The sequence below is a fragment of the Vanellus vanellus genome (assembly GCF_965231255.1).
Source record: "Vanellus vanellus genome assembly, chromosome: 1".
NCBI classification, from domain to species: domain Eukaryota; kingdom Metazoa; phylum Chordata; class Aves; order Charadriiformes; family Charadriidae; genus Vanellus; species Vanellus vanellus.
Window position 1 is genome coordinate 79,034,003 of NC_138905.1, and position 27,375 is coordinate 79,061,377.

At 40.7% G+C, this 27,375-nt stretch overlaps 1 protein-coding gene across 2 annotated transcripts; it reads left to right on the plus strand.

Annotated features, from left to right (window-relative positions):
- The first annotated feature begins 11,835 nt into the window (after nucleotides 1–11,835).
- NUP50 (nucleoporin 50) lies at nucleotides 11,836–26,979 on the plus strand. 2 transcript variants are annotated; one of them, XR_014268955.1, is made up of 9 exons: nucleotides 11,836–12,107; nucleotides 15,565–15,643; nucleotides 16,984–17,067; nucleotides 19,233–19,428; nucleotides 20,749–21,411; nucleotides 22,427–22,505; nucleotides 24,250–24,368; nucleotides 25,832–25,942; nucleotides 26,594–26,647. XR_014268955.1 is itself a non-coding variant. In XM_082480749.1 (8 exons), exons 2-8 carry the CDS (start codon nucleotides 15,575–15,577, stop codon nucleotides 26,794–26,796), a joined length of 1,413 nt encoding a protein of 470 aa, XP_082336875.1. In that variant the 5' UTR covers nucleotides 11,836–12,107; nucleotides 15,565–15,574; the 3' UTR covers nucleotides 26,797–26,979. The 2 variants fall into 2 exon arrangements, 1 of the variants encoding a protein (XP_082336875.1); XM_082480749.1 differs by lacking the exon at nucleotides 25,832–25,942 and having other exon boundaries at nucleotides 26,594–26,979.
- The last annotated feature ends 396 nt before the right edge of the window (nucleotides 26,980–27,375 follow it).

The following is a 27,375-nucleotide window of genomic DNA, read 5'->3' on the forward strand; positions in this document are numbered from 1 at the left end:
CTCTAACTACCACTGCAGACGGCAGGTACCGCTTTCTGACTTGTATTTCCCCTCACTGTGGACTGTTCCACTACCTTGCGAGACAGAGAGAGATCCAAGCCAAGCAAGACAAAACCCAAAAATTTTGTGGATGCTGAAAATGTTTGCAGGCATATAAACTCTCCAGTGGACCAAAGGGAGACAGGAAAAGTGCCTGCTTTTTAAACAGACTGGGCAAGTCTGGTCTCTCAAGGAAGAGATACTATAGCAAGCAGCAGAAGGACCGTAAATTGCATTCTGCCGACATTAGGTGAAGAATGATGGTTTCCACCGTGTCAAATTCCAAAGGCTTACCTTGAAATCTGTTATGAAAAGCTGTAACAGAGAGACTAGAGGCAGGGTTCAGTTTTGAGATGAAGACACATAAATCTAGGTGTCTACATGTAGGTGATTATATATGCACTTTGTATATAAGGTTGCATTACAATCAAATGGAGATACAGTCAATATTACCCAGTGGTATCTAGAAAGCTATTGAGCTGACCAGCCATAAGGTGTCTACTTTAGAGTAATCAAAGTCAGTGTCCGGCCTCCACTGACTAAATTACACAGTCAATGAGACCTTATATGTGACAAGAGCTTATGCACCTAGAGGACAGGCAGAAGCCCAGATAATCACAGAATAGTCAGGTTGGAAGGGACCTCTGGAGATCATCTAGTCCAACCTCCCCACCAGAGCAGGGTCACCTACAGCAAGTTGCACAGGACAGCGTCCAGGTGGGTTTTGAACGTCTCCAGAGTGGGAGACTCCACCACCTCTCTAGGCAGCCTGTTCCAGTGCTCCACTACCCTCAAAGTGAAGAAGTTCCCCCTCATGTTAAGATGGAACTTCCTATGTTCAAGCTTGTGCCCATTACCCCTCGTCCTATCAATGGGCACCACTGAAAAAAGACTCCTCCCATCCCTCTGGCATGCTCCCTTTAAGTATTTGAAAGCATTAATAAGATCCCCCCTCATTCTTCTTTTCTCTAGACTAAAGAGACCCAAGTTCCTCAGCCTTTCCTCATATGAAAGATGTTCTAATCCCCTAATCATCTTCGTAGCCCTTTGCTGGACCATCTCCAGCAGATCCCTGCCTTTCTTGAACTGGGGAGCCCAAAACTGGACGCAGTACTCCAGATGCGGCCTCACCAGGATAGAGTAGAGGGGGAGGATGACCTCCCTCGACCTGCTGGCCACACTCTTTTTGATGGACCCCAGAAGATTAATTCTTGAAAGCACTATCCTATTTACAGCAATAAAAGAGAGATTCCAGCCATGAGGGAAATGGCTTCCTCTGGCTCAGGCAACCTCAGCGAGAGGCACCAATCATTTTTGCAGACCTGTTCAACACCACATGAATAAGGTTTATAACCAGGTGGAACTTCTGTGGCATGAGATGGAACAAAGTGACACTCATCAAAGCAGAAGACAATAACTATGGACTACCAGAGGGGACTCCATTTAACCCATGTGGACTAGGTATGAAGAACGGGGAAATGTAATGTATTATGCCTGGACCTCTGCAATCGGTCGATATCAGTAGGTGCCCCACAGCCTAAACTGCTGTTGAGGAAGCCTACTGGGGTAAAATAAGCTTGTTGCAAAAGTTCAAGATCGTACATCTTCCTCTGACCTTTCAGAACACCAACTGTACGTAATGTGCAAAAAGCCACACATCAGCAACAGTTTTGACACAGAGTTTCATGAGGTCAGCCTTACACACTGTTGTAGCCAAAGGAAATTAGGAAAAGACTGGCTAAAGAAAAGCAGGGCTAAGAACAGGACTAGCTATGTTACATAAAATCAAAATGTCATCATGAAAGATATTCACAGGGAAATGGACTCACAAAAGGAATCATTGCTATACTCCCTCCCCAGAGTTTTGTGACTCTACCCAAATAGGCACCCAGCATCCTGGAAGCAAGACCATATTTAACGAAAAACACCAACAAAACAACAACTTGTACTGAACTAATTGCAAAGTATTTGAGGCTTCTGAAAATTTGGCCCATGACAGCTAAGATATTTTTACGCATTGAGAAGTTTAATCTTGATTTAGCATGTCTTCACCTGAATGAATATACAAAGTCTGTTTAGTGGTAAGCTTGCTGTCACTTTACAAAAACCTTTAGAAGTTCTGTGATAAGGAACTAGGAAACAACAAAAATCATACAAACAGGTGAAAATACATAATAAAACGTGCATCTGCTTTGGTGTCCAGCAGGTAAAATCACCAGCTATCCAGAGTTCTTCATGCACAGTGGCTTGAGTTTTTTGGCTCAGAACTGGCAACAAATGCTGCCTAGCAAATGGGGTTTTCTGTTGATTTTCCCCCAGCTTCCTTCAGTCAACAGCAGATGGAATTTCATTTTTCTAACAATGACTATAGGCTTAGAATAACAACTCTTACATTTCCAACAGAGCTCATGGAAAGCAACAACAACAATAAAAAAATCCCACACAAACATTCTGGCCATCTGGACACTAAAATACAGAAATAATGCTTCTCTACAGCTAGGCTCTTGTAACATGCCCACAGTCTCACTGTGGGTAGATTTAGGCACTGTATTTCTACAAACTATCATGTGTAGATAATAGCATTACTTGATATTGACAAAGAAATAGCTTTCTACAAATATAGAAAATGTTAATAAACCTGACAGTTTCCTAAAAGTTTATGGTGATGCAGCCAAGACTATGGCATCTGTTTGTAAAACGAGAATAAAAGCTTACATGTGAAAAATAGCTCAAGTAATTAGTATTTTTTAAATTAAGACAGTTACTGCTGCAAAGATCTGCAAACTTGGTACCAACTAATCTTTTGTTTGAAGTCTGGTAGAGCACAATTTACAATACAGTCAGAGAATGGAGAAAAATGGACAGTCTTGACCTATTTTGCAGCTAGGACTGAGCAGAAGAGTTCCGTAAATGCTTTTGGATTGCTGAGATGTGTTACTATGACAAAATATTCCACTCTTTCAGAAATATGATTCACCTTAATACTGGTGTGTTTGTAAATATTACTTAAGGCTAATGACCCCACTTTGAAGTAAGCAATTACTATTACAATGATGACAAAGTAGAGTTCTAATAACGTACAGAAGAATCTTGAAAATGGCATCAAAGAAATCTCTTTTCACAGACAATTTTCTAACTGAGGTAGCAGAAACCAAATTGAATAGATATACCCCTGACTTTGAAGTTTGACTTTGAACTGGTCAACTGTGTTTTCTTTGGACAAATCCAGCATTAAGTGACTGTATATTAGTTGAGGAGTATTTTATTGAAATTAGCCCCTTCCCCCCAATATAGGGAAGAGCGCAGAGAAATCCTACTTTTTCCTTTCTTTTTCCCAATTTTTAAAAAGCGTTATTAAAACACACAAAAAAGGAATGGAAACATTTAATTTCATTTTGGACAAAGCATGTCAACTGGTCTTCAACTGTTTGGATTTTTTGCCTCTTTGCCAAAAAACCAACAAAAACGTTTCCAGCTAATATGAAATTTTAATTTTTAGAATATTTTAGGGAAGGAACTATTAATAATTCACATAGCTTCTCTACTGTACTGACCCTCTTGAAGATGTTGTAGAGCTCTACCTCCCTGGGGAAATGGGTGTTGTCTTCCAGAGCAATCTGATGCACAGTGATGAACATTCCTTAGGCATCAGAAACCCATGTAAATGTGCTAACTAGCCTAGGCAGCCATCTTTGGTACTTGGTAGCACTGGATGAGCACAACACATTAGAAATAGGTTATAGCAGGGATAATTCTATTAGGACACTACCGGAACAACAGTTGTGCTCGTTCCCTATTTGTAAAAAAGGTGAGTTCTCATACATTCTCAAACATTTTCCTCACTAGGGAGAACAGCTGTGTTTAAGACACCTTGGTTTTAGCAAAACTGAAAAAAAAAAAAATAATTTGAAAACACAGGAAAAACTTTCAAACCTAACTTTACATAAATTAATAGGGAATCGAGACTAACAATTGGAGTCAACATATCTTAGAGACCACTAGAAGAAATTTTGCCATTTCTTAGCCGTATTAACAGAAAAGGTTTGCATACTCTTGTGTAAGTACAGTTTATTTTTAAATGTAAACGTTAATCCCCTTCTAAGAATTATATTTAATTCTCGTTCTTTTCATCAATTTTTCAAATTTCTAAGTCAGTCGATATTTTGAAATGCAGCTTTTGTAAAAGATCTCTCACACGACCCCTGACTTTGCAATTGTGCTTTTTGTTAATTAGGAGTTACTGAGTTTCGTTATTTAAGAATAAACTCCATTTCATTTCCACTCATATTGTTTCTCACTGGGGACCAAGAGACAACATGGTATTCTGAGGGGCTAATTAAGAGATTGGTGGTGACATTTTAGCAAATCCAATTCCCTGCTGGGAGATATTCCTTTAATTCCCTCTTTCATAATTTTTGGACTAGAAAGAGACAGCCAAGAAAACAAAGCCTTTTTATAGATAGTTATTTTGAGGAACTTGTGGGTTTAACAGCTGATCATGTAAATACCACAAAACAGAGACAATGACAAGAAAACCTGTAATGACACTCTAACCCTGGATCAACACTGAGTTTGTTACCTGCCAATAGAAATGCAGGTGCTGACACCAGTATTATCACACAGCGCCGAATGTTTTCTAATCATCAAGACTTTTGCATGGTGTAGATCAGGAGTTCTTATACAACAGAACAGACACGTTTCCAATTAAAATACATGCTAGGAATTCCGCAGAAACCTTCCAGGCAACAATGTCCAACCATACAAGCATAAAAAACAGAATGAGGAAATGCCTAGAATCTAACTAAGTGATACCAGAAAACTCCTTATTGAAAGAACATTTTCTAAATGAACCTTTTTCTTAAGCACTATGAGTGCTTTAGTTACAATGAATAAGAGTTGACAGGTAAAGCAATTTAAAAAGCTACGCTTCTGGAATAATAAAATGTGTAAACAGTGGAGAAAATGTTTATCTACTTAACTAAAAAATATATTTTTTAGAAAAAGACTTTTTTTCTTCTCCCATTTATTACATTTCAGCAAGATAACTGTATTTGACTTCTTGGCTTTTTTTCAGTAAACTACACCTGAAATGCCTCACCCTCGGTAATAACAGATGATCTGTCAAAGCCTCATACCTTCAATGGACCTGGCGTGGTGGGTGATGCAATCATGTGGGCAGTGACCTTTTCAATTTAAATCGAATGTGTCTTGTGAGGGCAATGCTGGATTCTTCTTTCAGTTCCTCTTTACGTGTTCTCTGTCCCCTACTGAGACAAAATTACAATCTTAATTTGCAGCACTGAGGCTGAAGATAGAGTTGGACGCAAAGCTCTGTCTCCGGATGACTTCCTTCTTGTCTCATAGAGTTATTTCTGATGATTATTTTTGCTGCTGGAACAAGACACTATTTAGCATTTTCTAGAACGGGACTTCATACCACCCTACCTGCAAAGAAGCTTGGTTTAACCTGGATGAACAAAGAGCTAAACTGCAAGCCTTGGAGTTATTCCATATTTCTCTAGAGCATGTTTGGAGTCGGTGTTTTAACTGGAGCCAGTCTGAACGTTTCCCAAACAAACTCTCTGGGGAAGGTTTCCTGCATCACTAAGACCGCATCTGCCTACTCATGCTTTTTGATTACTTAGTTCAAACACTTCACAGGCCAGAATTTCTCCTGTGCCAAAATCTGCTAAGGGCAGGTTATGGTTCCCCAAGTCTGAGGTGCACGTGCAAGCTATGGGGTTGCGCTCACTTGTGCCAGCTGGCAGAGGGACCTGGTGGGCCAGCTGGCAGCCAAGGCTGGCTGGAGTGCAGGCAACCCCCAAACAGCCCTTCTCTTGCTTTCTGCTCACTGGGACAGTGATGCCAGATCCCACCTGCCAGCGAGCGATCAGATACAACCTCTATCAGGCAGGGCTGGGTTGCCCCAGATGAACTATGCTGGAGGTACAGTCTGATCTTCAACTGTCGTAATAACGAAAGGGAAGGATTTTGAAGCTGTTCTAACAGGACATTCTGATTACAACAGCAGAACTGCACGGAACATCGCTGTTGCCTGATGCTAATGTTAACATTCAGCTCCCTAAGCCAGCAGAAGGTATTTTCACTGTACTTTGGTTTCTCGCCCTGGAAAATAATCAGTCATTACAAAACCATAGGAGTGATCCCCAGCTTACATTCAACCAGGATGATACTGGTATCTTCTACTGTACTGGGTCCAATCTTGGGTCAGTTCTACAAACGGATACATAGGTTGGTGTTCCCACGAAAATCAAGTGGCTTAATTTACTACATAAAGGATTGCAAGGTGTCTCACATGCTTATCTCTTTTCTCAAAAGTGTATTATTTCTTGAATCTGGTCTACTTATTCTAAGTTTTAACTCAATTATTGTACAGAGCTGTAAGACTAAACAAGCTGTGATCAAACCCAATAAGCTTATTTAGTTTTATTCTTTACTTCGCAGAAGCGGCATATAAACAAACGTAGTGCTAAAGCCTAAAAAGGATACTGCCAATATCAGTGATTTTTTTTTTTTTAAAGAGGATTAAGTATTTAAGCTTTTTGTTTTTACTTAAAAGCTTAAGTAAACTCTATACACATGTATAGCTAGTTTACAGTCAGGTCTAACTGCAGCAATCATTTTAGCAGACGTTCACCTGGACATAGGGGACTATACAGACTACAAATACAGAGCTCACTTCAGGGTCTCTCAAAGTAAAACCCTGAGCCTCTTAACACCCACACCTTTGAATAGGCCTACTGAGTGTAAGACTGCTCAAACGTGTTAGCACTGCAGATTCAACATCTAAATTTAGGGCTATTGCAGCCAATGAAAAATGCATTACACATCAGGTGGTAATAGTTCAAGACTTGGTACAAGAACGCACTCTGGGAAGAAAATGGTATATAACTTTCATGAACTATAAACAACAGCAAAGTTACATAAAGCAGAAATGACTCAATTTACAGCAAAAGTTATTTAGAATTAGATAGCTTTGTATTTTTACGTAATTGTCTATCATACCGTACTACAAGGTGAGTATAAAAACAAGGCAAAATGTAGTCATAAATGAATGTTTAAAAGCTGACTAGAGACATTAAATGTCTTGTTTGGGGCCAGGCCACTATCTCTGTCAGTTTTTAAGCGCTCAGGGTATCAGGAGTTGGGACCCAGCAAGAGATTTGCACAAAACCATTCCTGAAAATGTAGTCAAAATGACTGATTTACAGCAACAGAAAAATACACGTTTCTACAACTACGCCAAAATATCAGCTCTTCTTTTCCCAGCTTACTTCAGCTCCAATTTATGCTCCAATCTTTAAGAGATACAAGTCCAGCAAAGGCTAATGTCAACCTGTAGCATAACTCGTTGTGAGAAAATGGCATCCTATAGAGCGCCACATTAACTGTGTTAAAAAGCTGCCCTGAAGAGCATGCATGGTGGAGAATATTCCGCTTGTGAATACTCTTATCTATGTTTATTATGCAGACACAAACACTTCTGTTTAGATTCTGATGTGCTGGGTGCTGTACAAAACTAAGAAAAAACACTGTCTTATCCTAAAAACTTTATAAACTAAACTGGTAACGTATATATCAATTTAAGAAGCACTATGAATGTCACTGTGACATTGCATGTGTAAATAAGCTGTACAGGTCCCTGACTCAGAGAACACAGAGTACTGGAAGAAAATGAACAGAAAAACAGAAGCGAGTAGGAAGACAATACAGCAATAAAGCTAATGTTTGCATAAATCACATGGGGGTTGTCCTTAGAAATTTGTTATTTTGTATGAAATGTATTTCTTAATCAGTATGTTCCTTCTGAAACAAGTAGATATATTTGGGTGTAAGTTTGTTCATTTTAACATTTGCATAGGCATTTTACTTCTGACAGTTATTTTGCTGTCACACACATTGTTTTTACTTTGCAACCAGATCGGCCTGGAGGCGTACCTGCGTATCCTCCCAGTACCTTGAAATTGCTTAAAGTTCACCTTAACTAAATACAATAGAAGTATAACGCTGGACAAGACCTACAGAAGCTATACAAAATGTAATGAAAGAAATTTGCCATTAAACTGTAATTAAAAGTTCTAATGATGAATATCTAGTGATTTTTGCTTGGTAGCCTGTAACAACATTTAATTGTTCTTACAGAATTTCTTATGTCAATTTCTACTATCCCCAGCTACAAATACAGTCTATTACTCATCTCTCCAATTGACATAAAGGAGGTTTTATTATTTTTCTAAAAACCTGCTACATATTGGAGGACAAATCATCTTTTACTCTCCAAATCTTCATTTTTCTTCATCAAACAGACAATTACTTTGACTTTGCTTCATCGGTCATCTGTTCTTCAGCATTATAATCTTTCACAACCACATGTGGATATTTTGCATCCATCTGAAAGCTTAGTGCCCAAATCTGAACAAAGTATTTCACCTGAGGGCTTGTAATTGTTTGACTCTACCCATTACTAAACTTCCAAGCATTAATTCCTCTTAGACCGTTGTAAAACAGTGCTTGCCATCTGCCTCCCCAGCCTCCCAGGCCTCCCCAGCCTCCTTCTGGTGTACCAGTTATTCCACACTTTTCATTTGTGGAGGGTCTGATCATTTTGTTTCTGAAGTGATACACTTTTCATTCTTTCAGGAATTTATGAAGTTATGTGCTCATTCTTAACACTTTTTTCAGTTGCATCAGCTAAGTTACTGCCTTTCACCAGGAGGGATTTCCACTGGCCAATTGCACTTAATCTGAACAACTTATTTCTAAGCGTTCAACATCGACTGTCTGTAGTACTTCACTGTGTTGAATCTCATTTTTTATATTGGAAGATGACATAAAAGTAAGATCATCCTATTCTACCATGACCATCGTAAAGACCTCAAGAAAATGCCTTCTAAAACTTTCTTTTTAACTAAACCCCTTTAAACTGTGGTTTGCAGCATCCTCTTTTTAGTCACTTTTATGTTTGTCTTTGAAACCTAACCAAGAATGGGGCTCCTCTGTGTGGCAGGCATTGCTCACGCACAGAATACTAACCCTACAGAGCTTTGCAAGCAGTGTGCTTCAGAAGAGCAGAGGATGGAGAAATGGGGTATAAAACAAAGAAATAGAGAAAAAGCATAATGGTTGTATGTGGAGGAAGAGAACGAGACAATCAGGGAAAAAAAAGTCACTAGTGACTATATGGGGGACAGGGCACAGAAAAAAAGTAAAGGGACGGGAGTTGAAGAAACTGAGCTGAAGAGAACATGAAAGAAGGAATGGAGAAATGTGACCTGTCAAAGACAGGACAGATGAAGTCTAGTTAAAACTGCAGAATTCTCTGAATGCCTGAGGCTCCGTACTTTCATATTTCTGTAGCCACGTCTGCCAGCTGGAATCCACCAATGTACAACTTTGCTTCACTGACCACTTGATCGTCTCTTTCTGCACAGTTTCATTCTCATCTCAGCATTTTTGAGCATAGATAATCCAAAATATCTGGTAAACAATACAGACTTCACCCACAGCCACCCTTGTTTTGTATTACACTGCACCTCCACACAGATACTAGTAAGTACAATTAAAAAGTGTATATTCTTTGGGAGGACGAGAACTGGCAATCTGATCCAGAACTCATCAGGAGAACATGGAACATTTCTGCATTTTTATACAAATCCTACTTGATTAGGGTTATCTACTCATTTTTGTACTGTTATCTGCCTGGCTTTAAAGAACTGACTTCTGTGCAGAGTGTAGGGATCCTAGGAGGGGTACAAACAGAGCAGCCATTAACAGCTCCCAGCAACCAAAGAGGTCAGACAATGGCCGAATAAAACAGTAGTTACAGACAGAATGAACACCGTTCTTACCACATTTCAAAGAGATCGAGTGGAAAGCAAGGAGGAATTACTTGCACCAAGTCAGTCTTTAAAAATTACAGAGGGAAAAAAGCTCACTAAGCAGGAACTCAAGAGAGTTTGCCTGCAGAAGGAAGCAACATTGATGTTTTGAGGCTAAACAAGCCAAACAACACAAAATTCAGGGAGAAACCTCCATGGCTTAGAGAGAAAAGTCCAGGAACAGGGATCTGAAAAAAATATAAATCTTCTGGTGTGATCGGACAATAGGGTCACGGTATTGATTAGTAACAGAGCCTTGTGTATTTGCTCTAACAGAAGCAAAGAGCAATTATTTAAAAAGTTCTCTTTAAAGACTGCATCTCTGACTGGTTTTGTACCTATAAACTAGAATGCCTCCAAACTTGGGGAAAGGATAACCTTAAAACCCTGCAAGAGAGCAAGTAAAGGTGGGATATTTACCACAGGTAATGGAGATATTCCGGGGTTTTGTTTTTTAAGCGAAAGAGTAGAACTTCTCAAAAGGACTGCCAGATAGACAACACAACAAAAGTCTAAAGGAGAATGTTTGCATTCCTAGATTAAAGGGAATATTAAAAGCACACAGAGTCACGGATAGAATCTAAACATAAAAAAACTCGTTCAGTGCCAGTTAAAGAAAAAATTTAATGGCACTGTGGCAGACCTATTTTTGACAGTAAGCGATGCAAGATACCTAGGAAACATTTAATTTTAAATTCAAGGCATTAACACTGGTTTATGCCATCATTATGCAGCAAGACACATTTTAAAATAGCATATCTGAAATCCCAGGAGGGCAGGTAAAATGAGTTCTCAAAATGATTTCCTGTAGATGGTTCAAAACGTTTGTACATTCTATAAAGAAGAAAAACATATGGTGAAAATACATTGTTTGGAGGTTAAAACTACATAACGCAACTGGGGAGCAGGTCTATGTTTCAGGAATGTTAGGGTCCCAGATATCACAAAACATCAGTGCCTCTTATCTACTCCTGGAGGGTTTCTGCCCCGCCCCCATTTAATGAATTTATGTGCTTTAGAAGACCAAGTTCCTTATAAAAGTAATTTACCTTTTATTTAATGTCAAGGTGTTTCACCCTGCAAGCTTAGCACCCTAAAGCTTAGCTGTAAACTGGCACCTAAGACAGGGCATGAGAACTGCAGCTTTTCAGTCTACTCCGACTGCCTTCATTTTCACTGTTCTAAGGTAGCACATGATGCAAAACCGCTTGGGAGTCACTGCTTTCAAGCTGTAACAACAGCAAAGGACATTACCTTCCCCACAGTCGCTTCACGCTAGCGCTAATCCCACGTACTACCATACCGCAGGGGGAAAAGGCCAGGAGCAAGGCCACAAGCGAGCCAAGGCCTTACAGGTCAGTCAGGCACAGAGCCTGGCAAACAGCCGCTTCTCCCGCCGCCTGCCAGGCCCTGCCTCGTGAGTCAGCGGTAGCTGCGCCCGGTCAGCCGAGGGCGGTGGGTACACACAGCCGGTGCAGGACGCGCCCGCCCCCCCCCCATCACCGACAATCCGGCGTTTGGGCACCCCTTCCTGCCACCGACTGAGGTGGTCGAGGAGCCGCAGGCCCAGCCGCCCCACAGTACTGGCTCCCCCACCTCACACAGGGCCGCAACGGAAGGGGGGGAAGGGAAGGGAGGGGAAGGGAAATGAAGGCCCCGGCCACGTGACCGCAATTCGAACGGCCGGCGCGAGACCCACCCCTGCCGCAGGGAGCATGCGCGGCCCCGCCGGCCGTTGGCACGACAAGCCCGCCCATTGGGCTGCAGCAGCCACGTGATCCGCGTCCCAGCGGCCGGTTTGGCGAGGCGGCCGCCGGCTCCGCCCCTCTCTCACCCCCCACCTTCGCCGCCGCGCCGGCACGGGGCGCACGCGCGGTGGAGGCGGCAACGGCGGCAGCAGGGCCGGTTCCTCTCTCTCTCTCTCTCTCTCTCTCTTTTTTTTGAAACGATTTCGTCCCCGTCTTTCAGGAGGGAGAAAATAAATGGCGGCGGCCTGACGGCGGCGGGTGAAGCGACGCCGGCTATCCGTGGAGGCACTCTGAGGGCCCGGCCGGGGAATGGTGAGCGGGCTCCGGGCCCGGGCAACCTACGACCAGACCCCGCCTCCTGCCTGCCGTAGCCTCGGCCCCCCAGCCCGGCGCCGCGCCCGAGAGGGGACGCCCCGAGGGGGTAAGTGGCAGCTCTCCCCTCCCCTCTGCGCTCCCCGGGATCGTCCGCCCTGGGGGTGACAGGACACGCCGCCAGGGAGCACGGAGGCCGGCGATCGGCCCAGGTGGGGGGCTGCGAGCCGGCGGGCGGACATGCTGGTGTCTCCGGAGGGAAATCGTCCCCGGTTTTGGCGATTTGGCGCCTCCCCCGGGGCGCCTGGCCGTGTCTGCCTTCCGGTGTCTCTCCGCAGCCTCCCCCGCCCCGGCCCGGGCTAGGGGCCGGCCGCCGGCATCGCCTTCCCTCGGGAAACCGCGCGGGGATCAAAGCCCGGGGGTGAGGAGGAGGGATGGCCCAGCTACAAATGTCACCCGCGGGCCTCAAACAGGAGGGCTGCGAGCCCAAGGGGTGCCGAGCCGGGGGACGGGGGAGGAGGAAACTCACCCCGGCAGCCCCCCCCCCCCCCAATCCCGGTTCCGTCGGGACTGGTTCGCGGTGCTGGGGGGGGGGGGGCGATGGCGTTTTGGTGAGTTGCGGCGGGGCGGGGGTCAGGAAAATAAAATACACTCAGGTGTTTTAAAAGCGCGCAGCCACCCTGTACGTGCGCAGAGTGGGAGGGAGGACGGACCGACCGACCGATTTTGGGGGGGGTTGTTAGCGGCGGCTGCAGCCTTTGGGAAGGAGGCGAGCGGGACTCGGTGCGTTGAACAGAAAAGGGCCGACGCCGGCCGAAACCGAAGATCTCTCGGGAAAGGGGAAGCCTGGGTCAGGCCGGCTTCCTCCCGCCGCCTCTGCGCGCCCCGGGCGCTCCCCGCCGAGTGCGCCGGCAGCGCGGCTCTGCCTCCCCGCGCCTCCCCCCGGAGCTGGCGGGTGCGGTGGGACACCCCCGACTTGCGTGGCCGCCTGGTTTTTAGGTCGGGCGCTCCAACAGCGCAAGTTTTGTAGCCTTACGGTAGATGAGGTGGCATCGTGGAACGCAAATATTAAAAATTAAGTCTTGTTCTCAGCGTGCTGCGTTAACTAGGGCAGCTGTAGTTACCACGTGGGTTTTAGTAGTTCAACAAAACATCTATGTTGTGTGGATTTTTTTAAATAAAAAGAGCTGTTTCTCAAAATATTCCTATCTGGAGCCCTCAACATAAGAAGGACATGGACCTGCTGGAGCGAGTCCAGAGGAGGGCCACAAAGATGGTCAGAGGGCTGGAGCACGTCTCCTATGAAGCCAGACTGAGAGAGTCGGGGTTGGTTAGCCTGGAGTAGAGAAGGCTCTGGGGAGACCTTATAGTGGCCTTCCAGTATCTGAAGGGCACCTACAAGAAAGCTGGAGAGGGACTTTTTACAAGGGCATGTAGTGATAGGACGAGGGGTAACTGTTTTAAACTGAAGAGGGTAGACTTAGATTACATATTAGGAAGAAATTTTTCACTCTGAGGGTGGTAAGACACTGGAACAGGTTGCTCAGGGAAGCTGTGATGCCCCATCCCTGGAAGTGTTCAAGCTGGATGGGGCTTTGAGCAACCTCGTCTAGTGGAAGGTGTCTCTGCCCGTGGCAGGAGGGTTGCAACTAGGTGATCTTTAAGGTCTTTTCCAACGAAACCATTCTACGATTCTATCTTAACCTGTTCAGACCATTTGCTACAAAAACTTCCTGAAGAATGTGAATATCAGATAGAGGTTGTTTTGTGTTGCTTCTTGTTAAGGAAATGTGTCTAGGATTCTCTTGCTCATGTCCTCATGTATGTTGGAGTCTGTTGTCTTCTCCTATTTTCAGTACTGATGTGGAGAAAACGTGTAAACACAGGTAGGTGCAAAGAACCTACAGTCCAGGCCAGCTGTTTACCCCTCTTTTAATGGAGAACAGGCTTTCTAGTTAATGTCATGCCTGTCATGCTTCAGTGGCTGGGTTAAGAGTGGTAATTTGATCTGCCGTGGAATCCGATGGTGTAATTCAAGGTCTTGCTAGCCTTTCAGCTGTGGCTGCTGCCAAAGAGATGCAATCTTGTCTTCCTCTGGTTGCGTTTTTATAACCTTGTGGGAAACTGGACTGGGGAGCCAATATGACTTTTAAATAAGTATTTTTAAATCTTTTTTTAATGGATTAGGTTTAAATAGTTCCCCAGTCTGCTGAAAATCATGCAGGGCCCGGTAGGACCTCTGCTTTCAGGATGGTGTGGTTTATGTCATTTTAAAACGTTTACACAAAAGAGTTTTTTGTCACTGTACTTCCAAAAGATCCTAATAACTTGACCTTATTTGTGATGTGTGTCAGACCAAAATTCATGACTTTGACGTGTGATCTCTGTAAGACCGCTGTGCAGCTGGATTTACTGTTCTGTTTAAAAATATTTTATTGGCTATACAAGATGTTCTGTAACCATATATTGTTATACTTTTTAGCCCTGACATTCAACTATTTGTGGAATTCTTTTTAACTGGACAGGTCTGAATCACAAACCTAAGAGGTTTTTTTGAAGAGTTTTAATTCTTGCACTCGCTTGAGACCTAAATTGCTACAAAACTACATCTTTGAAAAGTCCTCATGTTTAGTGTCTGCTGATAGAATTGTAGTTAGTAAAAAATTTTTTTTCATATAACCTTTGAGTAATGTGATTGCTTGCCAAGTCCTTCAGATACAAAATAACATAACTGGTTTAATTCGTTGTTTTTGAACACAGCTGATAAGTTGTGCTTCAGCAAAATGGCACTCATAAGTGAAAACTATTACAGACATCCCTTCTCCAAAGTGGCTTTTTCTTTACATTGCAGAGATAACTAGCAAAATGATGAATGGCTGCTTACATTAATTGCTCTAAAATCCGTGATACGCTTTATGTGTCCTTTGGAGGAAAAATAATCCGATTTCTGTGTAACAGAATTTTTCAGATTTCTAATTAGTAATATTCTACCGATCCTGGGTTTTGTAGGAGAGCATTGTTTTCATTCGTACCCAAAGTAAGCTTTCTGTCCAGCTGCTGCAGTAGGTCCTCATCAGTATTTATTTCAGATGCTATAAAGCAACTTAATTTTATCTTGCAAGACTATGGCTGCTTACATGGGTATCCTGAAGGAAGATAGAGTGGAATACAGATCTTTTTCTCCATATTTTTGGGTTTTTTTGCAGCCCTTCAGATTAAGTGGTGACCAGGTATATGGGATATGGGACCGACAGGAATTTCTCTAGCAGCAATGCTGCTAAAGAGAACTTATCCCATAATTGAACTGTGTGTTTCTGTTGTTGCTTAAATTTACTGTCAAATATGGCTTATCACCATAACTTTAACTCAAGTGCTGTTGATTGTTGTTAAAACAACAGTTGTTAAAAATACTTGGTTTTCAAGTGTCATTCCAACTTTGACCTACTTCTGTATGAACTCAGATTCCCATTACTTGTTCTAAGTAATACAAATTGAAGATCACTGTTGCTTAGAATTTAATTTCCGTGCAGTTGATTCTATGCGCTTTTTATATTTTTTCCACACAGGTGTGGAAAAATGGCAAAGAGAATTGCAGAGAAGGAACTGACTGACAGAAACTGGGATCAGGAGGATGAAGCTGAAGAGGTAAAATATGCTTTAGATTCCCCTCTCACCCTTGCAGGTAGTGGGGTCCTTATTTGCATGTGCTATTTATCTTGTGGGTGTAATCTACAGTATAATTGGTTGAAAGTGTAGCGATTAAAGATAACTTTATAGAAGTGTGGGTTTTTTTTTTTTTTAATAAAGCTTCCAATATAGGCAGCCCATATGGCAAAGCAGCTTTTAACAGTTAAAATGACATCAGCAGCTTAGGGGAAATGAACTTTACATTTCTAAAGGGAACCCCAGGCTTGTTAAAATGCATAATCCTTCAAATGCATGATGGGTATACATTGATTTCTTAGAATCATAGAATGGTTTGGGTTGGAAGGGACCTTAAAGATCATCTGGTTCCAAACTCCCTGCCATGGGCAGGGACACCTCCCACTAGACCAGGTTGCTCAAAGCCCCGTCTAGCCTGGCCTTGAACACTTCCAGGGATGGGGCATCCACGGCTTCCCTGGGCAACCTGTTCCACTGTCTCGCCACCATTTCTTGAGATAGTTGACTCTCGGCTTCACTGACATAACACAGTCTAGATAAATTTTCTTCATGTCTCATGGCTTTTTAAGGTCAGTAATAGTTAATTTCAGAAATATGGAGTGCTTAGCTGAATGTCCCCATACAGCCAGAGGAATTAAGTAAACAGTCAAGTGATACATTTAATCTGATCGTAAAAAGAGACTTTGATGTTTAGTGTCTCATATTTATTTATGGCTTGTGTATTATCTCTAAATAAACTGTGTTAGCTTCTGTGCTATGAAAATACTAAATGTTTAGGCCTATAAAATATGATAAGGAAAACTGTCAGTACTCTTCCAGAAATTTGAATATAAGAAAGCTTAATTTCCTCATTTATTGTGGGGTAGTAATTATTCATTAGCTGCCTTTGCTAATACTTGAACTACAGCAAACTGCAGGAGATTGACTTTGACTAGACATCTCAACATACCTTCTCTAAACTGAAGAGTTTTTGTAACAGTGCAGTACTGACAGATTACCATCAGCAAAGATATCTCACGTCTTTGTTTAAAAAAAGAAGCTGAATTATTTGTCGTAATAAAATTGAAATTGCAGAAAGGGAAATGTAATGCAGAACAAGAAAGACAGAGTTTTGAAAGTATCAACTAATTGTCCAAGTAGCTGGCAAGCTAATCACAATACTATATTTTCTGGGTTGGTTTGTTGTTTTGGTTTTTTTACTTATTTGTTAGGGAGAAGTGTTACAGTTGCGTTCAAAAAGTGATATCAGCCATCTCTTCAGACTGTGATGACTTTATGCATTCTGAGAAGTTCACTAATTATTCCGTAACTTCTTCTTAAAGGTGGGAACCTTCTCAGTAGCTAGCGAAGAAGTCCTGAAGAACAGAGCTATTAAAAAAGCAAAGCGGCGAAATGTTGGATCAGAGGTATTGTAATCATTGAGCATTAATGTTGTAGTTTGACTCAGTTGCAAAATAAGACATCCGTGCTCATTTCTTTACTTATTTGGGCTTGTAATAATACTGTATAAAGCTATCATTTAGAAAATATATGTAATTAGTCCAGGTTATACATGCAAATTAATTTTTGCTTACTGTTCCATAGCAAGAATAAGGCTAAAATGAAAAATGGGCGATACTAGTATTGACTGGGCGAAGGGAATTGTGTGTTTTTGACGTATAAATGCAGTGTTTCAGACACAGTGTCGACTGCTCCAGTTTCGTTGTTTGCAGAGATGGAAGCCGGGAAATCAAGTTACTAGTTGTCCATACTGGAGGGCTGGGGCATGTCTCAGGCAGAAGCTAAATAAGTAAAAGCCAAAATATTAAGCTGTTCTGAGAATGAAAAAGATGTCTTTTGTTAAAAGTCGTGCTACTCTTTTTTTTTTCCTCATGTGAAGAGCTTTAGTGCCACCTACTCTTTGCAATAACAAATTGAAAATTGAAAGGAAGTTGGCCTTTGTTACAGGTTTAGTCCCTGTGAAAGCATTAACCCTGTCCAACCAAATTGTAGTCCTTGACAGATGCTTTGCCATATATATCTTCCTATGAAACATTCTTTCAACAGTGCATGCCCCGAGTTAAAATTAGGACAGAAACTTTACCTATCACTCAAATTGATTTTGGATTGAATGGGACTAAGCACAATTGGGGGGCTAGATAGTTTTCTCCTGTGCTTTCGCTTTCCCTTCTGCTGTCCAAGCAATGTAAATGAGGAAGCTGTCCTATCCTACTTTTGCCTATAGTAGTTTTAGCCACAAATGTGGTAGAGGATGCAGTTAATTAAAGGATTGTACCGTAAAAAGGTGATGCGGGAAATAAACCACAGCTGAACAGGAGGGATTCAGGGGCAAATGGAATAGGAAAAATGGAACTGACTGAGAAAGGGGACCAGGTGATGGTAGAAGAAATAGTCAGGAGGCTGGGAGTCAGTGGTTAGAGATCAAAGCTGGAAGAAGAGCTGGGATAGGCTGAGCAAAATCTAAAAAGCAAAAGACATGGCAGGATAGCTGAGGCTGGGTAAGAAACCTTTGAAATAGTTACAAAAAGGTAAACGTGAAAATTATTGAAGCCCCTAGGTGGAGTAAGCAGAATGCTGTAAAGAAAAAGACCGCAGTTTAATTTGAATGTCCAGAGAGAGGTAGGAAGGACTGATCAAAGAGCAAAAATAGCTACCTAGAAATGAGAAACAGAGGACTGCACTGGAAAAGGTAAAGCACAAAGGAAAACAAAAAGAGCTCATACCCACAAGGCCAGATACTGGAATAGAACCTCAGATTGGTAAGTTTTGCCATTTCTTCAGTGACAAAAGCAGATGAAACTCAGAAGCCAGTCTGCTTTTCTTCTGATGGCTTTCCAGAGACATTGAAAGTCCAATTCTGGTAATAAGTGGTCATTACCTCAAAAGTCATTACGTGTAGTACCTAAAATTCATAGTGTCTATTTGTATGTTAATCACACTGTATCTTTTAAAAACACGTAAGAAATTATACCATAAAACAATATGGTTGTAAAGGTAGTGTTCAGAACTAGGTAATGAAAAGGCTGCAGAAAGCAAACACATTATGTTATCAAGTACAGTCTATCTTTGCTTCTCCCAGCTGTCACATTGGAATATTTTTGGTAAATCACTTAAACATTACGTAGGTGACTACAAAATACACTGTTTTGATGAGTGGCTTGAAGCGTTGGACTCTAATTGCGGTTGTAAATGCTAAAAGTTGCTGAAAATAAGCCTGCAATTATATATTGCGATGTAATTATTTAAAGAAAACAAGATGCTATGAACGTCTAAATAGGTAGTCAAACACATCCGCTGTTCCAAACAACTTTTATGTATCCACTTCCTATATCTAGTTTATTTTCATACCAAACATCTGAGTCCTTTAAAAATAGTAGCAATATGTGTCATAAGGAAGCTATTAACTTTGTTTACATAGTTGACTTAGAATAAGGCATGAAATAGCACACTGAACCAGGATAAAATAAATGGAATATTAAGTGGGCATAGGATTTTTGTGGAGATGTATATAACTGGTTGTCTTTTTTTTTTTTTTTTTTTTTTTTTCGTCTTCCCCCCCGTCCCTCACCAGTCTGAAAGTGGAGGAGCCTTTAAAGGGTTTAAAGGCTTTATATTGCCTTCTGGAAAAGGAGGAGGTGGCTTCAGCGGATTTGGTAATGGTGCAGGAATAAAACCTTTAGAAGGGCTGTCTAATGGAAGCAGTAGTATCTCTAGCACTCCTTCTTTCAGCAGTTTAAAGACCACCTCTGAAACGCAGTCAACATTTGGTAAGTTTTAAATAAGCATGCATATTTATCAACAAATTCAGCAGTAAAATCTCTAGGGTTATTTTAATAATGAAAACCCAAATGCAGACAACCCTGTAGTTTTGTTTTAAGGTCTTCAGACTTTATTCCTCTTTGTAAGATTTCTGGAAAAGATTTTTAGACTGCTGGAGGGACAAGTTATCAAATGCATGCAGTGTTAAGAGGTGGAAACTAAATTTGTATTTGATCTAATACTGGAGGTAAAAGTTGTATAAGCACAAACGGGAATGGAAGACATGGGCATAAGAAACTCTCTGAATAGTGTAAACCAGCTGGTAACATGTTCCAGTTAAATAAGTGCCTCAATTCTCTGAATTTAATTAAAAAAAAAAAACCACTAATGGAAAATGTCCATTTAGTAAGACTGCAGTTTCGTTATGTGTGAGGTTTTTTTTGGGGGGGGGGTGGGGGGTAGTATTTTGGTTTTGTTTTAAGGTCTTGTTTCTGTATTTTTTGCAGTTCTTGGTAAATACATGCTGCATAGCTGAAGTCTTAACCTTTTTTCCCTACACGTTACATTGCAAACAGTCGTACTAGAATCTTATCTGTTCCATTCATACCTACGTTTTAAGACACCTGAAACATTTTGGCAAATCTAGTATTATGCTTTGATAGTGCCTGAAGAATATTGGTTCTATCCCTTTGTGTTGAAGATGTAGAAATGTTAATCATACCACACTGTTTTAGAGTCAGCATGCCACAGGATAAAAATGGTGGGGTTTGAAGTTTATAGTAACTTAGATTTCAGTGAGCTTAACTAAATTATGAGAAACTTAAAATTTTAACAAGAATCTTCTTAATTTGCTTATTATGGTTTTTATATGGAAACCACTCAACAATGTGCAAAATCATGGGCTAGTGTGTTCAGAGTTTTTTAAAGCGCGAGTAGCAAGAGGATAACTGAATATTTTGTTTTAATAACTGTTACAGCTTGGTAAAACTTGAATTAAGATTTTGGGGGTTTTGGTGAAGTACAAAACTTCTGTTTTTTCAGTTTTATCGTGTAAGATTTCTTTGGATATTTTTATACAAGTGTGCTGCATCTGTCCTTGAACTAATGTACTTGTCTAAACTTATCGAGATTAGGATTCTTTCACAACACTGTCTGTTTACTTGTACCACAGGATCTGGTACACAGTGTTTTGATAAAAGACAAGGTTCCTAGCTGAGCAAGAATGAGTGATTTGATAAAGAAATACTGAGAGCATTTAGTTTAGGGTTTTGAGAATTGTGCTTTCTGGGGAAAAAAAAAAATTCTAAACCATGTTTTTCTTCTAATAGGATCCACAATGTCAAATGGTCCTACTACTGCTGCGTTTACTGAGAAGAAGGCTGCAAGCCCGAAAGCTAATGGTGGCAGTCAACCATCCTCATCTGGCTACGCTCAGAGTAAAGTTTGTAGCTCTAGTGTTTACCACAAACAGTTAGCAGCTTTAAACTGTTCTGTGCGTGACTGGATAGTTAAGCATGTAAATACAAACCCACTCTGTGACCTGACACCCATCTTCAGAGACTATGAGAAGTATTTAGCAAATATTGAACAGCAACACGGAAGCAGTAGTGATAGCGGCTCTGAAAATGAAAGCAACAAGACACCTAGTGCTCAGTCAGTTTCTACGTTTGGGAATTCAAAGCTACAGCAAGGATCAACTTTTTTGTTTAATAGCACCAAAACTGAGGATACCTCGGACAAAAAACCTGAAGCTGCATCCGAAAAAAAAGACCCATCATTAGGAGCTACATCAACTGTCTCATTTAATTTTGGCAAGAGCGTCGACAGTTCTGTTTTGGGTTCCCTTGGTTCAGGAACACTTAGTAGTTTCTCATTTTCTCCTGGGAATTCAGGTTTGTTTGGAAAAGATGCAAACCAGGCTAAGTCTGCGGCTGCAGTATCTACCAATGTATTGGAAGCTCAGACAGAAAGTGGAAATAGTGATGATAAAGGTAAATTCTATTTAAAACACTGATTTTAATGGTAAGCTGTGAATGTATGTGACTTAAGAATACTGCGAAGATGAAATAATACTAAGTTGAACTAGATCATAATTGTGCTTGAATTTAAAAGCTGCAAAACTGTACCATGAATCTGGAAATACCACAGTCTTGCATGCTGCTTAAGTAACACTAAATGTATATGGTTATCAAACCCTGTGTATTTCTATCAGATTTATACTTTCTGTAATAGAATACAATTCTTTAGCTGAATACAAGACTTGAAACGATGGAACGTTCCAGGTGATTTAAATTTCAACTTTGAGCCTGCAGGACGTCTCAATCCTGCTGCTTGATAGGTTTATCAAGAGATCTCTCAGTAAAATGTGTAAGATACGAAACAATTTCATTCATATTTCTTACAAGACTGTAAGGCAAATGTAGTTGCATACTACCTGACAGTTTTACTCTGCTATTTAGCTAAGCTGGGTACAGTGAACTGATAGAAATCCTAGCAGATGAGGGACTGGAAAGTCATAATCATGCCACTGTTTGTTGGCTGTCATTCCTGCAACTCATTACCCTTCCACCAAATTAAACTTGGCTGTTGGAAGTATTTATTGTGCTTTACTTGGACCCATTTGTGGAGATTATTCTTTGAAATGTTATAACTGTTTCCCCCTGACAGAAGGTTTTGACTGAAGTTTGACTTGTTAGATTTGTGGGTTTTGGCTTTGATTGTTTGGTGGGGGGTTGGGTATTTTAATCCCATTTAAATTGAAGATGATCATAAAGTTGCTTGAGGGCTGTGGCTGAATGAAAAGAAAATAAGACTTTTTTTCTGTAGCTGAAGCTGCTTCTGAGCCCACATGGATTTAAATGTATTTTAGCAGTCATTGACAGGCTACACATGTATATGTCAACTGTAGCACGCATAAGCTCGTTCTAGTACAATGCCAAAAATACCTTCCAGATTATATGCTTACAACATTAACATATGGAATGTATTAAAACTTTTTATTTAAAGGAGGAGAAGAGGAGGAAGAAGAGCCACCAAAAGTCATTGTTAATGAAATAAAAGAGGATGATGCTTTCTACTCAAAGAAGTAAGTGGTTTTAACTTGTAATAGTGAATAGAGTTGTAACTTTGAGAATAAAATTCATACTTGCATATTGCTATTCTTCACCACTGCAGTGCATAATCAGTGATGTATATTTTCTTGACTTCTAGTTAATAAAGCTTGTTAGGAAGCCATACAGAGTATGAAATTCCACTTGTAAAAAAGTTAATTGCAGGCAAAAATGTGTGAGATCTTACTAAAATTCGTGTGTATCTTGGACACAGCACTGACAGCTAGTTTGTGTTCTACTTGTGATCAGTTTTTTTACAAATGAAGATGTTTCTGCCTTCATCAGGTTTTGTAAGTTTACATTGTAGGGATTGTACCACAGAAATAACATACTGTACTTCAGAAAAATCAGTCAGGTGCTTAACTATTTGCATAGCCTGAAATAAGAGTCTTCAGTTGGAAAATGCTGATTGTTGTATGAAGTAGTGAACAAGTTGTACTTTTAAGATCAAAATGAGACTACCTGTACTAGAAGCAGTTTTTCAAAGCATGCTCAGTAGTACAAGTAATTGCAGGTCTGCTTAACACTTAGCATATAATTTGTCCTTCTACAAAGAGTCATTTGCTTTATCTGAGAGAAGGTATGTGCTAATTTATGAAGAATGGAATTAGGTTTATTAGAGCTTCACTTAAAAGATGTTTGTAAATTTTATGTGTGTTCTGTTATAACTTCATGATACAGCAAGTTCTTAGTTTTGTAATTGGTGTTTTTATAGAGAGCTTACAGTTACTGCTCCTTATAGACCCTGAGTACAGGTTGCTGTGTGTTTTATTTTTCACTTAAAGTAATGCGTTTATCATTTCATCATAGAACAGTTTAGGTTGGAAGGGACCTTAAAGATCATCTAGTTCCAACCCCTCGGCCATGGGCAGGGACACCTCCCACTAGACCAGATTGCTGGTTGCTTAAAGCCCCATCCAGCCTGGCCTTGAACATCTCCAGGGATGTGGCATCCACAACTTCTCTGGGCAACTTGTTCCAGTGTCTCACCACCCTCACAGTAAAGAATTTCTTCCTAATATCCAGTCTAAATCTACCCTTTTTCAGTTTAAAACTGTTACCCCTCATCCTATCGCTACACTCCTTGATAAAGAGACCCTCCCCATCTTTCCTGTAGGCCCCCTTTAGGTACTGGAAGGCTGCTGGAAGGTCCCCCCAGAGCCTTTTCTTCTCCAGGCTGAACAACCCCAACTCTCTCAGCCTGGCCTCATAGAAGAGGTGCTCCAGCCCTCTGATCATCTTTGTGGCCTTCCTCTGGACCCGCTTCAACAGGTCCACGTTCTTCTTATGTTGAGGGCTCCAGAGCTGGACATAGTACTCCAGGTGGGGTCTCACCAGAGTGGAGTATAGGGGCATAATCACTTCCCTCGACCTGCTGGCCATGCTTCTTTTGATGCAGATCAGGATGTGATTGGCTTTCTGGGCTGGAAGTGCATATTGCTGGCTCATGTTGAACTTCTCTTCCAACATTTAAATGCTGAAAGAGATAATTAAGTTTCTCTTCCTGAACTGGACGTACTGTCTGTTAGCACAGGAAACAAGGTCAAGAAGAATAAAGACTTACGCTACTTACAGCATGTTAACTTCTGATGATTGTTAAACTATTGGCTTACTCTGAGTCAGATGTATACATACATATGTGTGCATGTATTTGGGAGATATATTTGTATTTAATGTCTACACATCTGCACAAACAATTTGGTTTTTTTATTTGCACAGGTGCAAACTATTCTACAAAAAGGATAATGAATTTAAAGAAAAAGGTGTAGGAACATTACACTTAAAACCAGCAGGAAATGAAAAAACTCAACTCCTCATCCGAGCAGATACCAATCTAGGTAAGTAAATATATTCGAGTAGCAAGTCTTTATGTGAAATTCCCTGCTAAGTGTTAGGATTTTTTTTTTTTGTTACACAGCATAACAGAGATGATTAGTGAAAACCTTTCTACTTTTTTTGAATAATTTCAGGTATTGAACAAGTAATTGGATGCCTCTAATGAGTATTACAAAATAGTGCATATGAAGCACTGAAAGGAAGTAAAAGGTTATGGTTACATCTGGATATTTCCTCCCCCCCTCCCATTTTTTTAATGGCTCTTCTCCAGCCCTGACATGTTGAGTGGCTTTGAAGCGTGGCTTAAGATCCACAATGAAGTATACGTTTATCAGGTGTGATGAATGAAGAAGAACAAATTTTGTGTTAAGATGCAGGACAACTGTCACTTGCCTGCAGTTCATCCTGAATATGTAAATAGTTGGGCATGTGAGCAGACATGCATTGTACTTGGGGGTAAAGGGGAACATTATATAGATCAGTCATGCAGGGGTTTGCTATATGTGTTACTCTTAAAATGCATACTGAAATCCAGCTGTTGAACTGTGCTTTAGCTAACTTCAGTTGGATCACAAATGGTAGGTTGACTCTACAGAATTAGAGTAACCTTTAGCGTGATAGTTCTCAGAATGTCTTTTGAGATGAACGTTAACATATACAGCTAATGAAAGAGGAAAGAAAAACCCAACTGTTTCTTTAATATATCAACTAAGGTCTAAAAGCAAAGTTTTTAAGGTATAGTGTTCTGGCTGAAGAGTGTTTCCATACTCAAACTGTGCAAATCAATGTTTTGGTATTCATTGTTGAGAAACTTTGCTACACTTCAGTACCTAATGTCAACAAACTTGCACGTGGGGTTCACAAGCACTTGACAACTTCCATAAAACAGAATAAATATTATGCTTATAAAAGACCTGTGGACTAAAGCCATACTGCACTGTAGGCCACTGGTAAATCTCTCCTCACTTTCAGTTTATAATGCACTTTAGCAAGTCTATATAAATTCTCTGCACGTCCATTAGGGGCAGTTTTCAAATACCTGGTGAGACTGGGACTCCTGTGTCAGTCACTTGTAAATCACGAACTACTTTCAGTGGAGACAAGGTTTGCCTGATAAAGGGCAGTTCTTAGCAGTAAGGCTGAAGGCAGATGTGTGGCAGCTTTGTCAGTGCTTTCAGCATTGCCTTGGGGATTTGAATGGGTTGAATAGGGTAGATGAAAACACTATTTCTCCAAGTTACCTGCCCTTTAACACAAGTCTTGATTTTCACTCAGCTGTGGCTAACTTTCATGATGTTGATTTACATTCCTTCTACCTTCATCTGAGGCGATATATTAGGAAATCTTTCCTTTTTCTTCAGCTCATACACTAAAGACATTTCAGCTTGGTGTTTCCAAGCATCGGTTTCTAGAAGCTGCTGCAGTCATAGTGATGCACACTTTCCTTTTTGCTATCTTCACACAGTGCTATAATCCTTTCCTAAAATCTCACTGTGTTGAAAAACTGAACTGGAAAGGAAGGCGAAGACTTGACTTTTCCCTAAATACTACTACCGTGTTCTGAACTATTTACCAGGTTTACAAAATGTGTGCGTCTTCTGTGGAAGCAGATTTGAGTTTGTTTGTGACTGTTTTAATAGACCACTAATACCGAAGCTCTCCAACTCACTACATAATTTAACAAGTTGACGTAGAGCTGTTGTTAGTAACCCGGTGGAAGACCACATCAGATGTGTTGTACGATTTGAGGATACAAAATACTTACTCTACCATAGTTTGTCCAATATTACATTAACACGTCGGTATGTGTGTTAAAGCTAACTTTTTGCTTCTGCTTATGAATTGTGCTTGATGGTCAGAACAAGTAACTTGTATAAGCATTAAACTAAGCACTGACTGGATTCCTCATTTGCTGCTTCTCCCTTGTCCCCTTCCCTTTTTCCTGTGTGTTCCTACTATCGTTTGATATTCTTCAGATTCCTCCCTTTAAAAAAGGAGGACACAGTATTTCCAGAGATTTCCTCATTCCTGAAGAGGAAAGAAATATGTGAGAGCAGTGGCCATGAGCAGATGCATAGGGATGAATAAGACAAATATATATGATATTTGTGAATTGCCTTCCTTTCAAACACAAACTTAAATCCCTATTGAGTAAATATACTAACATCTGTATTGTCGTAAAAGCTGAAGAATTGCTGATTGTAATTTTTTCCCTCCTCTCATGCAGGAAACATACTCTTGAATGTTCTAATTCCACACAAGATGCCATGCACAAGAACCGGAAAAAACAATGTTCTTATAGTTTGCATTCCTAATCCACCGATTGATGAGAAGAATCCAGCTGTTCCTGTCACTATGTTAATAAGGGTGAAAACAAGTGAGGATGCAGATGAGTTGCACAAAATCTTACTGGAGAAAAAGGAGGCTTAAATAAGTTGCAGTCAGTAATTTGAGGAATTATTGCCAAACTGCTGCTGCTTTTTTTTTTTTTCTTCCATAACTTCACTTGAACACTTAACTCTTTACTCTGATATTAAGAACTGTTACAGGAATTCTGGAAAAATTCTGTGAGGAAAAGCTAAACTAGCTAATAAAAGCTTTAATAGAACACAAGTGTTGGACTGTGCTCCCTCATTTTTCAATATGTAAATGCAGGACCACTTCTGGATAAAGCACATTGATTTAAATTAAAGCATGTTTCTAACGTGGTCAATTTGACCGAATGGACTGAAATCAGAGTACAAAAATATGGTACCAGAGCTTCCTCACAGACTGCGGTGCAATGCAACAACCTCCTGCTTTGAGAAGGGAGGATGTTGAAGTTTAACTGTTGAAACTGTTTCTAGACTCCAGATTTTTAATTTCAATTGGTCTGTTATATTCTGGTGAGACTAATTTTTCAAACTGTTGGTGACAACAATTTACCCCACCAACAACGGTATTATATATTGTACTGTGTTTTAACTCTTTCAGTGCTTTTGGGACTCAGAGACTGCATCTCCAGATATT